Genomic DNA, 19,944 nt, shown 5'->3' on the forward strand with positions numbered 1-19,944 from the left:
CCTATTCCTCTGTGAGAAGCATCACAATAAACAACAAAATCACCAGTACCTGACGGAATAGTCAACACAAGAGCACTAGTTAATCTCTTCTTCAACTCTAGAAAACTGGATTCACACGCTTCTGACCAAACAAATGGGGCATTATTCTGAGTCAGTTGAGTAATCGGCTTAGCAATACTGGAAAAATCTTTAATGAATCGACGATAGTATCCTGCTAAACCCATAAAACTGCGTATCTCTGGCATTGATGTTGGTCTAGGCCAACTGATCACATCCTCAACTTTGCTAGGATCAACAGAAATACAGAAATACCATCTCCAGATATAATGTGTCCCAAAAATACAACTTGTTTCAGCCAAAATTTACATTTAGACAGCTTTGCATACAGTTTCTCAGTTCTCAGAATTTTTAATACAATTCTCAAATGCTCGGCATGATCAGTCAAATTCTTTGAATAAATCAGAATATCATCAATAAAGATAATCACAAAGTCATCAAGATATCTCCGAAATATACGGTTCATCAATCCCAAAAATACAGCTGGAGCATTCGTTAAACCAAACGGCATGACTATAAACTCATAGTGGCCATACCTGGTTCTGAAAGCCATTTTCAATATATCAGAATCTCTGACTCTCAGGTGATGGTATCCAGATCTCATATCGATCTTGGAATAAACAGAAGAACCCTGCAACTGATCAAATAAATCATCGATACGAGGCAAAGGATATTTATTCTTTATCGTAACCTTGTTCAGTTGCCGATAGTCAATGCAGAGTCTCATTGAACCATCTTTCTTTCTGACAAATAATACTGGAGCGCCCCAAGGAGAAACACTAGGTCTAATGTACCCCTTAGCTAGTAAATCTTCTAGCTGCTCTTTCAGTTCATTCAGTTCAATCGGTGCCATTCTGTATGGAGTTTTAGAAATAGAAACAGTACCTGGTATCAATTCAATGTTGAAGTCTATTTCTCGGATTGGAGGCAAACCCGAAATCTCATCTGGAAAGACATGAGAAAACTCATATACCACTGGCAAATCTGCCAATGACGGGCTCGATTTCAGTACATCTACTGAATAGACAAGGAACCCCTCTGCTCCTTTCTGTAATAATCAAGTCATAGGCAAAACAGATATCAAAGGAATTCGAGCTCTGAAACCCTTACCGTAAAATTTCCATTCATTAGCCATCTGAAGTCTGAATCGTACAATTTTCTGGAAACAATCTATGGTAGCTCTGTACTTGGTCAGCATATCGATACCAATAATGCAGTCAAAATCAGACAAACCGAGTACAATACAATCTAACTCTATCTTATTCCCATCATACTGCAGTATACAACGTTTAACAGACTTAACTGATATAAGACCTCTCCCCAAAGGTGAAGAGACAGATACTACAGTAGATAATGACTCAATAGGTAAATCATGTATCAATGCAAATCACTCAGAGATAAAAGTATGGGATGCACCCGTATCAATTAATACATAAGCAGAGTAACCACAAAGAGAACAGTTACCTGCAACAACATCATCAGGTGCTTCCTGTGCCTGTTCTTCAGTCAATGCAAATACTCTGGCTTGCTGTCTCGGAGGCTGGCTAACAGTCTGGCTTCCCCGTGGCCTCGGCTGTGACTGAGTAGTAGGTGGCTGGAAAGAGTGAACAGCAGATGATCGTCTATCCGCCTGAGCCACTGATCCGGATGATTTTGCTCCCTGGGATCATTGAGAACCTCGCTGTGGACAGACTCTGGCAAAATGTCCTTGCTGTCGACAGATATTGCAACTACCAAACACTCCTTGGCATTGCTCTGTGGGATGTATTCCTCCACAAGTTCTGCAATAGACCCTTGTATAACTCTGGTTCTGTCGTGAACCACTGGAGCTAGATGAACTACTACCAGACTTTTTAAATTGTTTCCCTCTGGCTTTCAGATTATCTTTCTTTCCACTGCTGCTACCACTACTATCAAATCTGGGAGGGGGTTGGTGGAATTGGGTAGAAGGTGGTTGCTGTTTCGGTATCGGAGCAACATACGAAGCTCCTTTCTGTCTAATCAGACCTGCTTCAGCCCCTTTTGCTCTGTTCAGAGCATCAGCAAAATTACTTGGTCACCCTGCATTTACCAGTGTAAAGATCTCAGGATTCAACCCATTGATGAACTGATCAGCCACTGCTTCATCATTCTCAGCAACATGGGGAGCAAATCGTAGCAAGGTAGAGAATTTGGCCACATATTCTTCAATATTTAGATGACCCTATCTCAAGTTAGCAAACTCTGCATCCTTGTCTTTTCTGTACGATACTGGGAAGAATCATTGATAGAATTCTGCTTTAAAGATCTTCCATCGATTGCTCTAAAGCTCTCTTGGTCGTGAGCCACCAATTCTTTGCAACGTCATGCAATTGATGCCCAATCAATATAACTCTTCGCTCATTTGTATAATCAAGTGAATCAAACAACATTTCAATATCATCTAGCCAACTCTCACAATCAATAGAATTCTAAGTGCCCTTCAAAGTCGGCGGTTTGAACGACTGAAATCTCTTCAGCAATGTTTCCATGGGTGTCGCTGTAACATCTATTGGGTTAGTAGAAGTACTACCCTGTTCTGGGATTCTTCGAGGAGGCATATCTGATTATCAAAAGGGTTAGTAACCAAATATAACAAATCTGTCTCAGTCCTCCTCTGATCATCATAGCTCTGATCAAGAATCGGTTCTGATTCATTCTTCAATAATACACGTTTCCAATCAAATCAGATAATCAGGTAAACATGTATTTTCAAAGCAGTAAAACACTGCTAGCATCACAAAAGCAGGAAAGAAAACTCAATCTACCCCGCTCACTCACTTTTATTCCAGTCTAAGGAACATACAGTTACAGCTACAGCTCTGATACCACCTGGTGTGGGGACCCGGACGCTAACTCATTCTTTTCAATCATCATTAGGATTAATTGGAACAATTAAATAAACTGGGTCGTAAATTTTTTTTTTTTAATGTTGAACACTTTATAAACAAGTGTACAAAGTTCTACAACAAGTTAGGTCTCATCTCATTCAAATTACAAGATCAAGTTTAATATCTACAATATGATCCAAAAGTACAAGTCTTGTACAAAAGAAAATCATAACAAACTAGGGTTCAACAACTACATATCAAGTGTTGAAAGCCAATTCTACTTCTACGCCCGGATCTCCACTTTAATCTCGATCGTTCATCCTCTTCTCGATCCTGATCATGTCCCACCTATTGTCATGCACACATACAAACACAACAACAGCCGGATAACTCCGGTGAGAAATATAATCCCAGTATAAACAACTTATACATGCATTTCATCTAAACATATACAAAAGCATATAACATACGTAAATCAATATGCATCATAGTCTACGAAAGCATAAATCGATATAAAGCAATAAATAAAACTCTTATTCTTTTACTCGACTCTTATCTAGGGATCCCGGTTGAATAAGAACGTAACAAGTATCCCACCTACTCTTCCCAGCTAGATGGTGGTACGTTCTTATTCCCAGACATTGGCCCTCTATATCAAATCTCTACAATAGGAGTCGATCTACTCCTAAGCACATCGATATCCACCAAATGTCCAGTGACTTGGCACCTCTGCCAAAGACTCAATACATACTTTACTATAAATCAATAGACTAAGCATATCAATCTCATGAATTGCAAACATCAAAGCAATTACAATAAATTATGTGGTTTTGGGAAAATCAAGCTATCTCTTACTCGAGTCATTTCTCCCGGTTTAACATTGATTTATACCTTTCTTTTCGTAGATCAATCTGGTTAACGAAATCAAATATCAGTTTGGCTCTGTTCAGTCTTCGAAGCCTTCAATACCAACTCTGGAATGACATTATTGAGGAGAATAATATCAATATACAACTCAAAGCAATACTGGATATGATCATAACTCAATCTAATTCTGTTTTGACGGCATAACAGCACAATTTCGATATATCCAGCAATACAACAACAAACGGCCAATCTCAACAACTCATAATCAATCAACAAACACAATTCCAATACCAAATCTGTACAACCCCATTCGAATATAACTGAAAAATGATAACAATTATATAGGTTGTCCGTTCTTCAATCCGATTTCAATTATACAATTATCACAAACTCAGGAACACGTAATATAGATCAAATTATGATTCCCCCAACAATATATTTTCGAACCATGCTGAACAGAAATCAAACTTACATTCTTTCGAAGCCGTTGACGAGAGGAACACGAAACTAAACTCGGATCAAAAATCAGATGGTTGGATCTTGTACAATCAAAATCTTAATCTCTGAAGAAGCTTTGAGGATTTTTCTATGGAGTTTCTCGGTTTCCTTGCTGTTCAATCTGAAGGGAATGAAGAATTTACATAACAACACGCATGGCATAGACATATGGCTCACTCTTCATACTGGACGTCTCGCACATATGCGCGTTCCTCAATGGCGCATATGCGCGAGACCTACTGGTCTTGGCACTTGTAATTTCAGCTGCTCGCGCATATGCGCGCCTCTTCTCTGCACATATGCACGAGACTCTCTGTCTCGGCACTTAAGGAAGTCACCAGCTCGCGCATATACGTGCCTCGTCTCGCGCATATGCGCGAGACCTACTGTCTCAGCGCTTGTACATGAATCTTGCTCGCGCATATGCGCGCTTCTTCTCGTGCATATGCGCGAAGTCTTCTACCTCGGCATCTGCTACTCGTGCATATACGGGCCTCGTCTCCGCGCATATGCGCAAGACCTTCTGTCCTCACACATGAAATACTCAGGCTTTCCCAATATATTGTCTCAGAGTGGTCCTTCTATAATCATATCAATTCATCAATTAATAATGTCGGATTAAACGGATAAAATCTCGGGCATTACAAATACAGTTTATCAGTACTCAACTGATACGTAACTACTTAGCACAACTGATCTCCACAAGATCGAATAATACACTAGTGAATGATTATGCTTTTAAGCTCAAAGTATATCCTTGAATGCTATGAATATGTATATTAAGCATGAGCTTTTGAGAGATTTAGAACTGAAAGAGTATTCACAGAGTTTTGCTTGATAACTGATTGCTCTTAACTGAATGTAGTTTAACTGATCAATTCCAATTGATCATCCATTCGACTACGTAGTTCAGTTAGCTTGATTCAGTTCCCTTAAATACGCAGTAATCTTCAGTTCGGGCAACTGTCAGTTTACGATTTGTTTTAGTTCAGTTACTTTCAGTCTTCTTGATCAGTTGTTCATCCTTTTCACGCTCAGTTTGTCAAACTCCGAAATTAAGTTTCCAACAAGAATTGATCCCCCTTACTTCAGCTAATCCGTAAACACACGCTAAAAGCTTTAAACTGATCAATTTTCTTAACGAAAAATAACTTCGAGTGTTTTACGCTTGGTTTAAACCTAACTCGATTTAATTCATCGATGTTAACATTATTAGAATACTAGATCTTGCAGCTCATTGAGAATATTGTGTTCGAAGCGCCCTAGCTGGTGCCCCCGATCCGATTCATCAAGATCGATCTCGTACTTACGAAATATATTACTTGCAGACAACCTATACTTGGGTAAATTATAATTTAAGTAGTAGCAGAGAGCATGACAACAAGTTGTCAATGGTTGGACTCTACCGAAAAGAGTAGATGAAGATGGTGATAGTCTGCCAATGCTAGGAAGTGAATGGACATTTAATGAAGTCCAATTTTCGAACCACAATTCAAAGGATTTAAATGTCATCTTCACATCAGTTGATCTAAACATGTTCAGTTTGATTACCAATTATATTTCTGATAAGGACGCATAAGGAATTTTTTAAAGCATCGTGATGGCTCTGAAAGTGTTCAAAGTACAAAGTTTAGAATTCTAACATCTAAATTCGAATTTCTGAGGATGGAAGAGACTAAAAAAATAGTCACCTCAGAGGTATTGCCAACGAAGCTTTTATCCTTGGAGATCCAATATCGAACGAACGACTGGTTAGAAAAGTACTTAGATCATTTCCTGAACAATTCAATATCAAGAATTTTGCATTTGATGAAGTACAAGACATATCTCAACTCTCAGTGGAAGACTTGTTCAGTCCTATTCGTGATTTCGAGATGAACATGGACTTACAAAATAAGGACAAAGGTAAGACCATATCTTTCTAAGTCTCTAATGATTCCTACAGTGATCTTCTTCATTATCACAAGAAGTCAATTAGTCAGATCTTTGTGAAGACTCTATCTCTTATATCGCAAAGAAGTTTGGAGATTATTTAAAAAGAATAAGAGACATAAATATGACAACAATCTAAGTTTCCTAGTCTAACTGCTCCTGAAAAAACTAAGAAGTTTCCAATGAAGGTAAGAATCAAATTGATTTTTAAAGGTTTGATTCTGTGCAATGTAGAGAATGCAATGGTTTTGGATATTATGCAAATGAATTTTCTAATAGACTTCCAAAAAATAAAAGACTGAATGTCTCTTTAAATGATGAGAAATCCGATGAAGATCAAGAAGCTAACCAAGAAGAAAGTCACACTTCCCTAACCACACTTTTTGAAGAAAGACGCTGGTTACAAGTCAATCCACTGGGTGTTGCCTCTGGTGTTGCAACACCTGGTCAGAACATCTCTCCAAAATCAGTATGCCTTAATGCTAAAACTTATGGGGATTCGATTATTTTAGACACTCTAGAGGAAGATGATGAAGAAATCACATATGAAGAGTTGTATGCTGACTGGATCAAAAGAAATAAGTTGAACACAACTATCTCAAAAAGAATACTGAGCTAAAGTGTATTGTCGCCAAACTCAAATTGATCTTAAGAAAGAAGGATTTGGAATTGTATAAAATGAAGGATGAATTTGAAAAGGTAACTGAAACACTTGTTAAGTTCAACTCTAGCACAACCAAGCTTGATTCATACTAATGATGGGAAAAGATATTAAGATCATATTATGTTCCAACAATAGTGTGTTTAAATTTAGAGAAACGTCAAAACCAATTGTATTTTTTTAGATAAAACAGTAACACATCAAGTACACCAATTGTCACTCCCTCCTATGGCCAAGAATTTTCCATCAAAGAAGCAAGTTGACGCTCAAAAGCTGAAGCAAATGAAATGCCATTTTTGTGTCACTCGTGTTTCAAACATGGTTATATAAAATCATACTATTTTAAGCTGAGGCAAGACTACATGTTCTAGGAAGCAAATCGGATGTTGCACAAGGTGTTCCACAAAAACTACCGCAACACCTCCGACAAACGAACTTCAGTGAAGAAAGTTTGGAGACCTAAGGCTAAAATTCATTATCATATTGTTTATACATCATTAAAATCTAACATTGCAGGTCACTGGTACTTTGATGGTAGAAGCTCACACCAAATGACAAGTTCAAGAGAACATCTCACAGACTATGTTGAACAAAAGAATGGTAGAATGACCTATGGAGATGAAGCAAAATGAAGGATTGTTAGAAAAGAAAGAAACACTAAATATTAAAGGAATTCCCAAGCTTTGTAATGCGCCACATGTCGAGGGACTAAACTCAAAATTGATAAGCATTAATCAATTATGTGATGATAATTTGCATGTTAAGTTTAATAAAAAATTTTGTGAATTTTTTTTTATAATGCTAACATGTTTGTTTGACATGTACAAGATCTTCATATAATTGCTATCAATTAGGAGAAGAACTTGCATACAAAAATGCAAAAGTGAGTGAACTTGATCTTTGACATCAAAAGACAGGTCACGCAAATTTCAAGGCACTGAAAAACTTCTGTAAATATGATGTTGTATCAGGTATACTCAATTTATCATCTGAAATACCGTACACTGGTGGAGCTTGTAAAAAAGTAAGCAAACTAAGGTGTCACACCCTGTGTTACAACACTCCGGGTGTTGAATTATAATTATTTAACTTTTCATTTATTTGGGACAGTGTACATTTTCTAGAAGCTATTCCTTCGTGTTAAAGCCCACTTGTAGAACATGACTTGAGTGTTTTTTTAAAAGAGAAAATAAAGAAAAAGAAAAAGAAAAAGAAAAAGAAAAAAGGCCCCACTATCCACCATTTAAATAGCATTTGTACACCTATCAATGCGTTTCCTTAAAATCAGTGGGTTTTTGTTAAAAAGAAGATAAATGAGTAGTTTTCATTAGAGACAAAGGTGGATCCAAGATAATTGGGTGTATTGTTTTTTTCTTTACAATAATATTATATTATTATTACTATTGATTGACTGTATTTATTTACTAAACTGGAATACACATTTCAATTCCATTGTAGAAAAAAAAAATGCAGATTTTTTTGGAATCTTTGAAGTCGCAGACCGTATTTTTTGGGTGCAGTAATTTATGTGAAAAAGAGCATTTGATCACTTTGTTTATTTAATGTAATAACCAAAAAAAGTAACTTTAAAATTAACTTGATTCCTTAACTGTATTCTTTATTAATGTAAAAATTAACTTTCCATATGCCAACCACTTTAAACTTCCCCACCTTCATTCATGTCTTCATATGTCCCCTGTTTCTCGCCACCACACACTTCTCTCTTCTGCTGCCACGCCGCCGTGTCATACTACGCTGTCCTGCGGTTGTGGAAGTGAACACAAGACTCGTTTTTTTGGCAGGTTCTACTGGTACTATTTCACCGCCGACAAGTTGACAATTTCACTTTAAAAAATGATTCTTTTTCTACTCTGACGCCAAAGATCCGAGCTTTAAGTTGGTGGCTCTGCTTCATTCTTCTTTTGTGGAGAAACCCACTTTTTTTTGTTTACTGGGGTAAGTGGAGGATTTAGAGAATTATGCATGGGTTAAGCCGACTGAGCAACGGGACGAGTTCTTCGTCCCCGCCTTCTTCTCCCCGCCTTCGTCCCAGCCGTGGGAAGACCGCCGCCGCGGATGCCGGTGTCTGCGGCAGTGTAGGGGGCAGCTTCCGTGGCGGCAGTGATGGGAAGGAAGATTTGAAGAGTGTTGTGGAGAGGTTCGGATATTTATTGATTTCAACAATGCATAGGCGGAGACGCATGCTGTTGTGTGCTCCTTTGTTTTATATATCTGGGATGCTTATGTATATGGGTACTATGGGATTTGATGTTGTGAATAATAATTCTAGTAGTAGTAGAGGAAGTGGTGATGTAGTGGGACCTGGATCTGTTTACAGGAGCCCTGAGGTCTTTGAGAAACTCTGGCCCTTAATGGAGGCTGAGAGCATTAGTAGCTCAAATATGGTAATTTGATTCTCCACATTGTGTTTTTTTCGCCACTTCTGTGATATTCCATGGTATCTGTTGTCTAATTTTGAAGAATTTTGTGCCAAGTCTCTTGATCTACTGGATTTTTGTAGCTAATTTTGGCAGAAGTTGAAATGCATGATAAGTTTAAGTTTTGTTTTTAGAACAATTTTTTGGAAGTAGAGTTTCCTAGAGAATAATCAGTAATCATTGGAAGTAGACTTATTACTCCTCGGATATCAATGCTGCTCGGGCTTGGATACTGGTGTGAAAGAATGTGGCTGTCACAATGTAGTAGCTAACAATTTCGTCAAAACAAAGTATTCTCTTAGGGAAGGATTACTATATTATCCTGCAGTTTCATCTGTGGTTGGGTTAAGCCTTTACACACATGGTCGATTTTGATTTCTTTGTTATCAGTTTAGAAGGGGTGAACTTTTCCTTCGATAACTGTCTGCAATATACAAAGCCAGTTGTACAAAAGGAGACATTTCGAGTTGAAGGACTGATAATGCTTATATCTGAGGTGGTGCCTTTGTATGGCTTTTTAAACGTTTAGTTCTTCCTGTTTTCTTTGAGAATTTTGTGCTCATGTGCATGCACAGTAAAGTTTCATCTTTGGCTTAATTTAACTTACTCGGTGACTCTAATATTCGCGGCTGAAAACTATATTCAGATAATGAATGTATGGAATCCCAAGGTGCGTCAGTGGAAGCCTTGTCTTGGGCAGACTGTTTCTCAGTCAGGTTTGTTATAGAATTACTTGTTTATTTATTCGATAAGTAGATCCCTCAGTAGCAAACATTACACATCCTATATGTGTAATTAAACTTCTTTTCTCATGGTTTCATTGTAAAGACACTAAGTACATGCCTGCCGCAGGCCCTCCCACACCCACTTTTTTATACTGTATATGCACATATGATGAATTCTGTACCCGCTTAAATTCTATCATTTTTATGTAATTGTGAAGAAAATCACCTCAATGTCTGCCTGAAGATTGACACTTTGAACTATGCAAATTTATTTATGTTCGGTTTAATTAATGTTTTTTACTTGTAAAGTCAAGCAAGGTGCTGGAAGATGGCAGCAGGAAAATTCTGTGTATTCATTTGTATCATTATTACCTCCTAGTCTTTTCCTAAAGTACAAGCATCTTCTTTCCTTCATTTGGATGTATTAAAAACTTTGAGGATAGGTATTCAATAGAGTTAGTTTTCAGTTACATGTAGAATAGACAGTTTGTCTTCATATCTACTCAACTGATGTCATGCTTATCACTTTTGTGTTTCTAGACTTCTCAGAATTGCCGAAGTCAAATGGTTTCCTGATAATCGAAGCAAATGGAGGGTTAAACCAGCGAAGATTATCGGTATGTCTTTTTCAATGAACATATGTCTGAACTCTGAAGTTCTTCAAACCTTGAAAATAAATTGCTTTCGGAGTCTCTTGGTTGGCTTACATTTGAAAACTATATTCAAGAATCATATCTTATAGTTACAATATGTGGAAAATGTCAGTGCAACAATTATTTTGGCAATAGATTGTCTAAGTTGATGTGTGACAATTGAACAACAGAACTATTCTATGTACGTGTATTGTTTGGCATGTGATTTGTGCATTTATATATTAAAAAATATATTTTGATGTTAAAGTAATTTTCATTCAAAAAAAGTTAGAGATTTTAATAAAATTAATTACTTTGGAGATGATTTTTTATAAGAATTTTTGAACAATTAATTATGAAAAACATTCAAAAGTGATGATTTTAGCTATTTTTAAGATTGGAACAAATTTTCTTGCATTCAAATTTGGATAAGATTGAAACAGTTTTGTATCTTCATTAATATATAGAGTTATTTTTTTCACAGCATTAAACATTAGATAAAATCATGAAAGAGAGAATCTTGTCCATGATATTTTTTCTTCTTTCCTTGTGGCGTGACGTCGTCATGTCGAACATATCCGAATTCATCTCTTTTTCCTCCTTTTTGATTCGATTTCTTTATTTTTACTTGTATGAAAACAAAAATCATGATTAGGAACCATAAAATAAATTAAACAATGAAAATTCTCCCACTCTCAATAAATTAACTCAAATAAATGAAAATATAAATACATTAGTCAACATAAAGAAACATACCTTCAAAGAAAGATTTTGTAAAAATATAAGAATGAAAGTGAGAATGATAATTACTATAAAAAAAGTGGATGTAACAGACATTCTCATTTCAATGTCATACCAAAAATCAGTAAATAGAATGAAATGAGAATAATATAATTTGTTAATGATAATGTAATTATTATTGCCATATTTGAAAGAAGTGGGCTTATGTAATAATAAACATTTACAGTATTAAAAAATATCATGTTCAAATAAATTTCTATGTTTTTGGTATAAATAATTTATCAACAACATTAAGATTCATACGTAGTACAAGCTCAAAAAAATATTCATATGTAATTCTACTGAATTACATTTGAAGAAAAATTTAGTTAAATAACATAAATTTTAATTAGTATACGCAAATAGCAAATATATGGAATATATAATTAATTATTATTTGCTAGATGCTAAAGAAAAAAAATGAATACATATCTCATTATTGTTAGTAGCAATGCATAAAATTGAAGAAGTGGTCTAATAAATTTTTTTATGATAATCGCTAAAATAAAAGAAGACAAAAGTAAAAAAATTAGTTATTGGGAATGGGGAGAGAATAGAAGATAAAATTGATGGTGAGATGGAGAACCAAATTTGATTCTAATTTTTTCGTCAGAAATAATTATAATTATTTCATCTATCAATCGGGATTTGGATCATCTACTGTGTTTTCAACACAGCATTTGGTGCTGTGCATTTTTTACACGAGATGATCATGTGATCATCTTGTGGACATCACACCATATTAGATAAATTTAAAAAGTTATCAGATTAAACGAGATGATCATGTGATCATCTCGTGTAAAAAGTGCACAGTACCAAGTGCAGTAGAGGATCCAAATCCCTATCAATCGTTACTCTCCTGTACCTTTTCAAGAAAAAATATTAAACAAAATAATATAACGTGTTGATCAACATGGTATTTTTGAATTGTTTTTTTTTTTATAATTTTTATCATATTTAGAGGGTATTAATTATATCTACTTGCATTGCACATGCATTTGTTTAGTTATGTATAAATATCATAATTTTTAAGGTTTCAAATATTCACCATAAACAAGTGGTGTTTTTGGTATGCCATATTCTAAGGTTTAGAAAATATCATCAAATATATATAAGATTCAGAATGCTGAGGTAAAGAGTCCCCTCAGTCCTGGTATCATGCTAAAAAGGCATAAACGAAATGTATTGTGTGAATATATATATATTTATTTTTTTAATACAGATATGTGATGCGGTGGCCGTGGCGGGCTTGCTAAATGCTACTCTTGTTATTCCCATATTTCATTTGAATAGCGTTTGGCGAGATTCCAGGCGATGTAAGATGATTCCTTTTGACATCTGTTATCTGTTTTTGATGCTCTCAAATATCCTATTATTCTGCCACCCTATAGCCAATGAGATCCTCTCTTTTTTCTTGAATAGTCAATCAATAGTTGAATGTATTTTAAATATTTTTGTTTTCTCCTACATATTGCAGCAAGTTTGGAGAAATATTTGACGAGGAGTTCTTCATATATGCACTCAGAAATCATGTTAATGTTGTTAGAGAGCCACCAGAAGATGTGCTCCAGCTATTTGATAATAATATTAGCAACGTAGTGAATTTGAGGATTAAAGCATGGTCAAGCCCCTCCCACTATCTTCAGAAGGTTCTGCCGAAGCTTCTGGAGTTGAAGTATTGATCTCTCACCTTTTGTACTGTGATCAATCTTTAGTTTTTGTTTCGAATAATAACAAGCAATTTGGTCTGATTTGTGACTCAAATCTTGCGTTATAAAAATGAAGCTGTCCAAAGCCAATTTCCCAGGTTATTTTAAATGTTGATGTGCTTGTCGATTTTTTGGTTTTTACAATACTTCATTTACGCAAAAGTAAATATATTAGATGATAACATGATACTCATTCGATATAGTATATGCAATTAGCTGGTATAAGCACAAAAAACTACATTCTTGGAAAAATAACCTGCTGCTTTTAATGGTTACGTCGCAGGGCCATCCGAATAGCACCATTCTCTAACAGACTAGCCCACGCAGTTCCACCATCAATCCAAAGCCTCCGATGCCTATGCAATTTTGAAGCGCTTAGGTTTTCAGAGCCCATACGGATGTTAGCTGCTAAGATGGTTGATCGGATGGTTAAAAACAGCTCCAAAACTGGGGGAAAATACGTTTCAGTACATCTCCGATTCGAAGAGGTACAATTGTTTTAGTTGCATTTGTATTTGTGACCCCGAAGAAATTGATTATGATTCTTTTTTTTTTTGTGAATTGCAATTTGCTTGAACTACAAAGATCTTTCTTTCAGGACATGGTTGCATTTTCATGCTGCATTTATGCGGTAAAGAAGAAAAGCGCGAGATGGATATTGTTCGGGACCGAAGTTGGAGAGGAAAATTTCGGAGAAGAGGCCAAGTAATAAGACCAGGTGCCAACCGAGTAGATGGGAAGTGCCCTTTAACTCCACTAGAAGTATGATCCAAGTTACCTTTTTTTCTCTCCTTTCTACCTCAGTTCTTGTGTTGGTATAAGAGCATTGCCAGTGAAACATTAGAACCTGTCGTTGCATTCTTCTGTTTCAGTTAGAAATAAAAGATTATAATATGAAATCAAATGTACGATTTATATTTCATATGATTTAACTGTGATTTAGTAATAGGAGTGGATTTTCAATTAATTTATCTCTTTCTTTTTTTACCTACATGAAGAGATGATGATTGTGATCTAAACAAAAAGAGATTAATAATAGTTTTATCCTCAAGGCATATGTCGTGAAGACCAATATGTAATTATGAGTTATGTTGTATTCTCGTATTTCTACTACTTAAATTCAATGATTTACTCCATTCTTCAGGTCGGAATGATGCTTAGGGGCATGGGATTCGATAACAACACCTCTCTTTTTGTTGCCGCGGGCAAAATTTACAAAGTGGAGAAGTATATGAGCCCCCTTAAACAGATGTTTCCGTTTCTGGAAACAAAACAAACTCTGGCCTCCACGGAAGAACTTAGTCCATTTATGGTACAGTTCAGAACCTGTAGCTCTGTCCGAAGTTACTGTTCTTGTTCTCAAGGCATTAAAATCAATATAGCTTGTTATTCAGGGTCATTCATCAAGACTGGCTGCTCTTGATTATATGCTGTTTGCCTCCACAGTGAAGTTTTTGTCACAACCCAGGGTGGTAATTTTCCCCATTTCTTGGTAGGGCACAGACGTTATTTTTTCGAAGGACACGCCAAAACCTTAAAACCTGATAAGAGAAAGCTAGCCCAATTATTTGATAGCCCTAGTATCAGGTAATATGTACGCATTTTATTCGTTGCAGATGTCAGTTTCATACCGATACTCTCTACCTTTCTCAATAGAATATTTGTTCAGATGGCAGGATTTTAAACGGCAGCTGCTGGATATGCTTCATCACAGTGACATGAAAGGGAGCGAGCTGAGAAAGTCCGGTAACTCCCTCTATATGTATCCCATGCCAGACTGCATGTGTAAAAAATCAGACACTAAAAGTGACTTGGGAAACTCAACCATGTAAACTTAATTCAAATTATACAAGTTTTTAGTTCTTCACAGGGTTCGTATAGGTATAACAATTATGTAGCATTCAATTCTGTTATTATAAGCATTCAATTATTTCTTTTTTGATGATGATAATATATCTACACGCACAACAGTTGTTTCAAAACAAAAGCTGTATATTCATTAGTCTTCTTTTATTCATTCTTTGTTTTTTTTTTATTTTTTCCTGTTCATTTCTTTATCTCTGATGCTAATTTGGTGTTATGGGAACAATTGTAAGTTGTAAATAAAAATCACGGGATACAAGAACCCGCCCTTCTGCAGGCCTAGCAACTTCTGTTAGCTGCAATTTAAATACGCTTGAATTTGATTGTTTTGATATGTAAAGGAAAAAAATGGCTAAATTATTCTCTGCCTCTGGCCTATTAAAACCATCCTTTTATCAGTCATTGTGTATATCTGCTAGTAGTCGGGATCGAGGTTTTGGAGTATTCCTTGTTCCACTGGAGATAGGCGAGCTTGAAAAATGTGAACTGATCTTGAAGCTGGAAAATCAGCTGCTTTTTCTGTGAAGAATGTAGCTGAGGCAACTTTCAAGCGGCCTATTTCTGGTAGTATATGTTTTTAGAAAGGATGCTGCCGTAGCCTGTGTTACTACTACCGCAGCAACGGAACTCAACTACATTATGTGGTCTGTTTCACTTCATTTATTAACATCCGAGTGGATTTCTGGATGGCAAAAAATCTGCTTTGTTGGTTTAAACGGAACTCGAACGGCATGCCACAGTGTTTGTTTCAAACTTTCAAGGGCAATATTACAGTTTGGCTTTGCTATGTGAAAGTTTTGAAAGTAAAGGACAGTGCTTGCCACTTGTATGAATTGAGTACTTCGGGAGTTTAGAGAATTAATGGAAATTAAATGAGAATCTTTATATACATACACAAACTCACTTGTCTTTATCGTAATCCTTGAAAAACACTTCAGCATGTTTGGTATCATTCAGCTCGAGCTCTTGAGATGAAATAATGAAAAACATATCATATGAAGATGCTTTATAATTATAATCTTTTGTAGACTTGATCAAACATCGGATGAAACAAAGATACATAAATAATTAATGGCTCATAAGTGACACCATTTTGAATCTGTTAATTTTCGAGGGAAAATTACATAGAAGGTTAAAAGAAAAACAATAAATTAATGAGTGGGTCTCATGTGAGACCGTCTCACGGATCTTAATCTGTAAGACGGGTCAACCCTACCCATATTCATAATAAAAAGTAATACTCTTAGCATAAAAATATAATATTTTTTCATTGATAACTCAAATAAGAATTCGTCTCACAAATATGACTCGTGAGATCGTCTCACACAAGTTTTTACCTAAATTAAAATTTTGCGATCATCTTCACTATATCTTTAATTTGTGCACTTATTATAAAAAATAAAAATTATATAATTACAAATGTAATAAAATAATAGTGTGGGGCCCTTAGCTCCTAATCGTTATTACAATGCACTTTGATTAGGGTTAACTAAATACAGCGGAAAACGAGTTTAAAATTTCTTTACAATGAGCCCAAAATATTTCTTCTATAATTTAAATACTAAAAATAGTATTTAATCTCACATCATAAACATGCCCACACGTAATCAAAACCAATCATATACAAACAACTCATATCCTCGGGACATGCCCCGGTATATAAATACATATACATATATACTGGGAACAAAATATAAATCTCAACTCAAACTGTGACTCTCTCCAGAAGTACTCTCTCCGGTCTCCTGATAACCTGGAGTACCTGCCATTGTCCACACACAAAGACAACAACAGCCCCCCTTGGGGGTGAGCAAAGCTCCGTATGGAACAATCATCATATATACCACAAGTATCTAAACAATGATATATGGTATGCAATGCATGTATGTCGTGGAGGTATCAGGTCAAATGCCCATCCACTGAGCACATGTCAGAATCAAACGAATCGCTATCAAATCAATGCTCGAGTTGGCACACCGGCCTCAATAAGGGATACTCGTATGATAGCGTCAACGAAGCACCATCAAATTCTAAATCTCATATCAATCGTCGGGGCCACAAATGTCTATGCTTTAAGGGTCATATAATACCAAACATAGCATTGTGTTCACAACCCCAAAATCCAATCAAATCATATCAGGGTATCCAAGGATCATAGCTCAACGTGCATGTTATGTATCGATGTATGCATCAAACGATGTGTGTTAACAAAACATTTATTTTATACATCGATATTCCAATCACAATGTCATGTATGCCACATAAACTCAACAAATAAGGCATATAGACATGTATTCTCATTCCAATCAATTAAACCAATCCAACATATATCATATAATACAGATACCTGTCGTATGTTACCCGATCGCAACATACCTCAATTTTTCGTTTCCAGTTGATGTAGCCTGAAGATATCGGTATAATACTTTATCTACATCAATAACATACTCATTCCAATCAATAACATAATCCAAAATCATTAATATGAGTTTCAAATATCATTTGAAACTTCAAAAATTTATATCAAATCCAAATCATAATATAATTCAATTCCGACTTCGAATATGAGTTTATTGTCGGTTATTCTACCACATATAAGAATTTCAATTTCAAATACATACTATTCCAGCACTTTGATATTTAGAGCTGCTGGAACCAGAAGAAATTTACCTCAATCAGAAGTCATCGACGCGAAGATCCCAAATATATAATTTGTTCCGCGTTTAGACAGCGTTTCGAAGTCGATTTGAACGAAAGAAATCGAGTTCCCCTTCCTTTCTCTCGAAGCCACGGTAAGGAAATGAAGAAAGAATAAAGCAGAAGTCTCGTTCTTATCACCACCGTTCTCGCGCTCGGGCGGTAGAATTCTCGCGCCCGAGCTCGAGACATTCTGCCCCCGACTTTCACTTGTACCGCGCTCGGGCGGTCAAAAATTACCGCTCGGGCGCGGAGTGTTCTGTCCGCCTAACATTTACATCGCGCTCGGGCGGTCAAATACTATCGCTCGGGCGCGAAGTGTTCTGCCCGAACACAAATGTCACATACCCTGGCGCTCGGGCGGTCATTTTCTACCGCCCGGACGCCACACGTTCTGTACAAACATAATTTTTGTACTATATTGGCGTCCGGCTTCTCCACTCGAGCTCTTACAACGTCAATTCATATTCACTATTCATTTTCTCAATTCCATTGTCATGATATACATCAAATATATAATCACATGACAATTTCATAAATTATTGATAATCACACAGGATTTACGATAATACGATACACGATCTTTACAAATAGTCTCTTGCATTTATCCGGCAGAGACAGAGTTGACATATTGGATGTATATGTAAGTTATGGGTGCCACTTTGATTGTTTGTCCCATCAACTTTCATTTTCTTTTCTTTGTTCTTTTTTGGGTTCACCAATTACCGAATCCCCGATTCATGTCGGACATCAGATTAGATTGACATAATGGAATGCGAATCATTAAATATTTAGTTATTTTAATTTAATTTGCCTTCAAGTCTTCAGTCATAAGTGTGGAGAATTTTTTAGTTGGGAAGATATTATCACAACTAAATTTTGAACACGTCTTAAATTTAAGATATCTATGTCACATGAACTACAAATCATTGACCGCTCAGCAACCTTTTTGATTCATTGTGGATGAAACCATTATTTTTACAATAATTTTGCATAGAATATTGTTTCTTTTTTAAAAAATAAATAAATTCGAAACCCGTCGTGATCTCCATCCTATATACCTCGAGAACTAATTTTATCGATCTTCGTTTTAATTTATGCTAAAAAAATATCAACTTTGTGGACTTTTCAATTGTCAGAGTCTTTTACAGGCTTCCAATCCTCTATTTGAGATATACATAGGAATTTCCTATCGACTTGAATCCCATGATGCAGGCGAATAGGAATTTGTCTGTGGCCGGTTGTTCCATCATTTTCAACCGTTGATACTTTTTTTTTAACCAAAATATATGAGTTTTATACTTTTATTATATAATAATAACGCATGTCCCATTCTAAAACATAAAATCCAATAGATTGGACTATATATATTACAAGAATCACATTCACAAATTCAATCAACACCAGATGAGTGAGAGCTTCATTTTCAAACCCAAAATTTGGGAAAATGAAAAAAACATCCATATAAGATGCAAAATCAGAGAATAATATCAATTTTAACGAGAAGCAGCAGAGGACATTCCAAGTGTCATTGTAAGTTGTAACAAGTTCAAACGTTGAAGACTGTAAAAGAGAAGCACATAAAACTACGAAAGCGAAACAGTAAGAGGCTTAGTTTATGAAATTCTATGGACTCTGGAAAAAGTTCTCTATTACTGTACAGCTGACTTCAAGCCTTTAATAATCAATGCCTTGCCTTGAAATTGTGGTAAAAGTGATGTGTTCGCATCCTGATTACTTTGGTATGGGAAATACATGCTAACAGTGCGCATCAAGACGTAGAAAGTGAGCCTACATGAGCTGCAGCATAGACCAGTAAGAGCTTACTCGAGTAAAATATCTCTATCTCAAGAACCCTTGGCATCGATATTGATCGGTGACCTAAACTTCTGTTTCTGATCAATCTTGCAATGATAGAACATCGACTCTACGAATCCACTAACTAATATTGATCAAGAAAAGAAATGCAGTAGTTCGGTCAACAATATAACATGATCATAAATATCACTAACTAGCATCAACTAATATTTCATTCAACTAACAGCTTGATAGCATTCCATCACTAAATCACAATAGTGAAGTTATTTTGTGAACTAGAGAAAACTCTGAAAGCTGCAAGATCAAAAACAAAAACATGCTGCTATAAATAGAGTGAAAGAGATGGGATAATGACGAAGAAACACAAATACATGCCGTATTTGGCAATCTATATATATATATATATATAAAGCACAAG

The 19,944-nt window shown here is 35.8% G+C and overlaps 1 protein-coding gene across 1 annotated transcript; it reads left to right on the forward strand.

Moving 5' to 3' along the window:
- The first annotated feature begins 8,502 nt into the window (after nucleotides 1-8,502).
- Nucleotides 8,503-15,165, forward strand: LOC142522959 (O-fucosyltransferase 9-like). Its single transcript, XM_075626570.1, is given in 13 exon segments — nucleotides 8,503-9,022; nucleotides 9,203-9,269; nucleotides 9,949-10,018; nucleotides 10,568-10,644; nucleotides 12,662-12,750; nucleotides 12,917-13,114; nucleotides 13,432-13,636; nucleotides 13,747-13,774; nucleotides 13,777-13,910; nucleotides 14,293-14,460; nucleotides 14,543-14,572; nucleotides 14,575-14,735; nucleotides 14,818-15,165. Coding segments are annotated over 13 exon segments (1,569 nt in total). The 5' UTR covers nucleotides 8,503-8,843; the 3' UTR covers nucleotides 14,981-15,165.
- The last annotated feature ends 4,779 nt before the right edge of the window (nucleotides 15,166-19,944 follow it).

Source organism: Primulina tabacum, chromosome 13 (genome assembly GCF_025594145.1).
Source record: "Primulina tabacum isolate GXHZ01 chromosome 13, ASM2559414v2, whole genome shotgun sequence".
Taxonomy (NCBI): domain Eukaryota; kingdom Viridiplantae; phylum Streptophyta; class Magnoliopsida; order Lamiales; family Gesneriaceae; genus Primulina; species Primulina tabacum.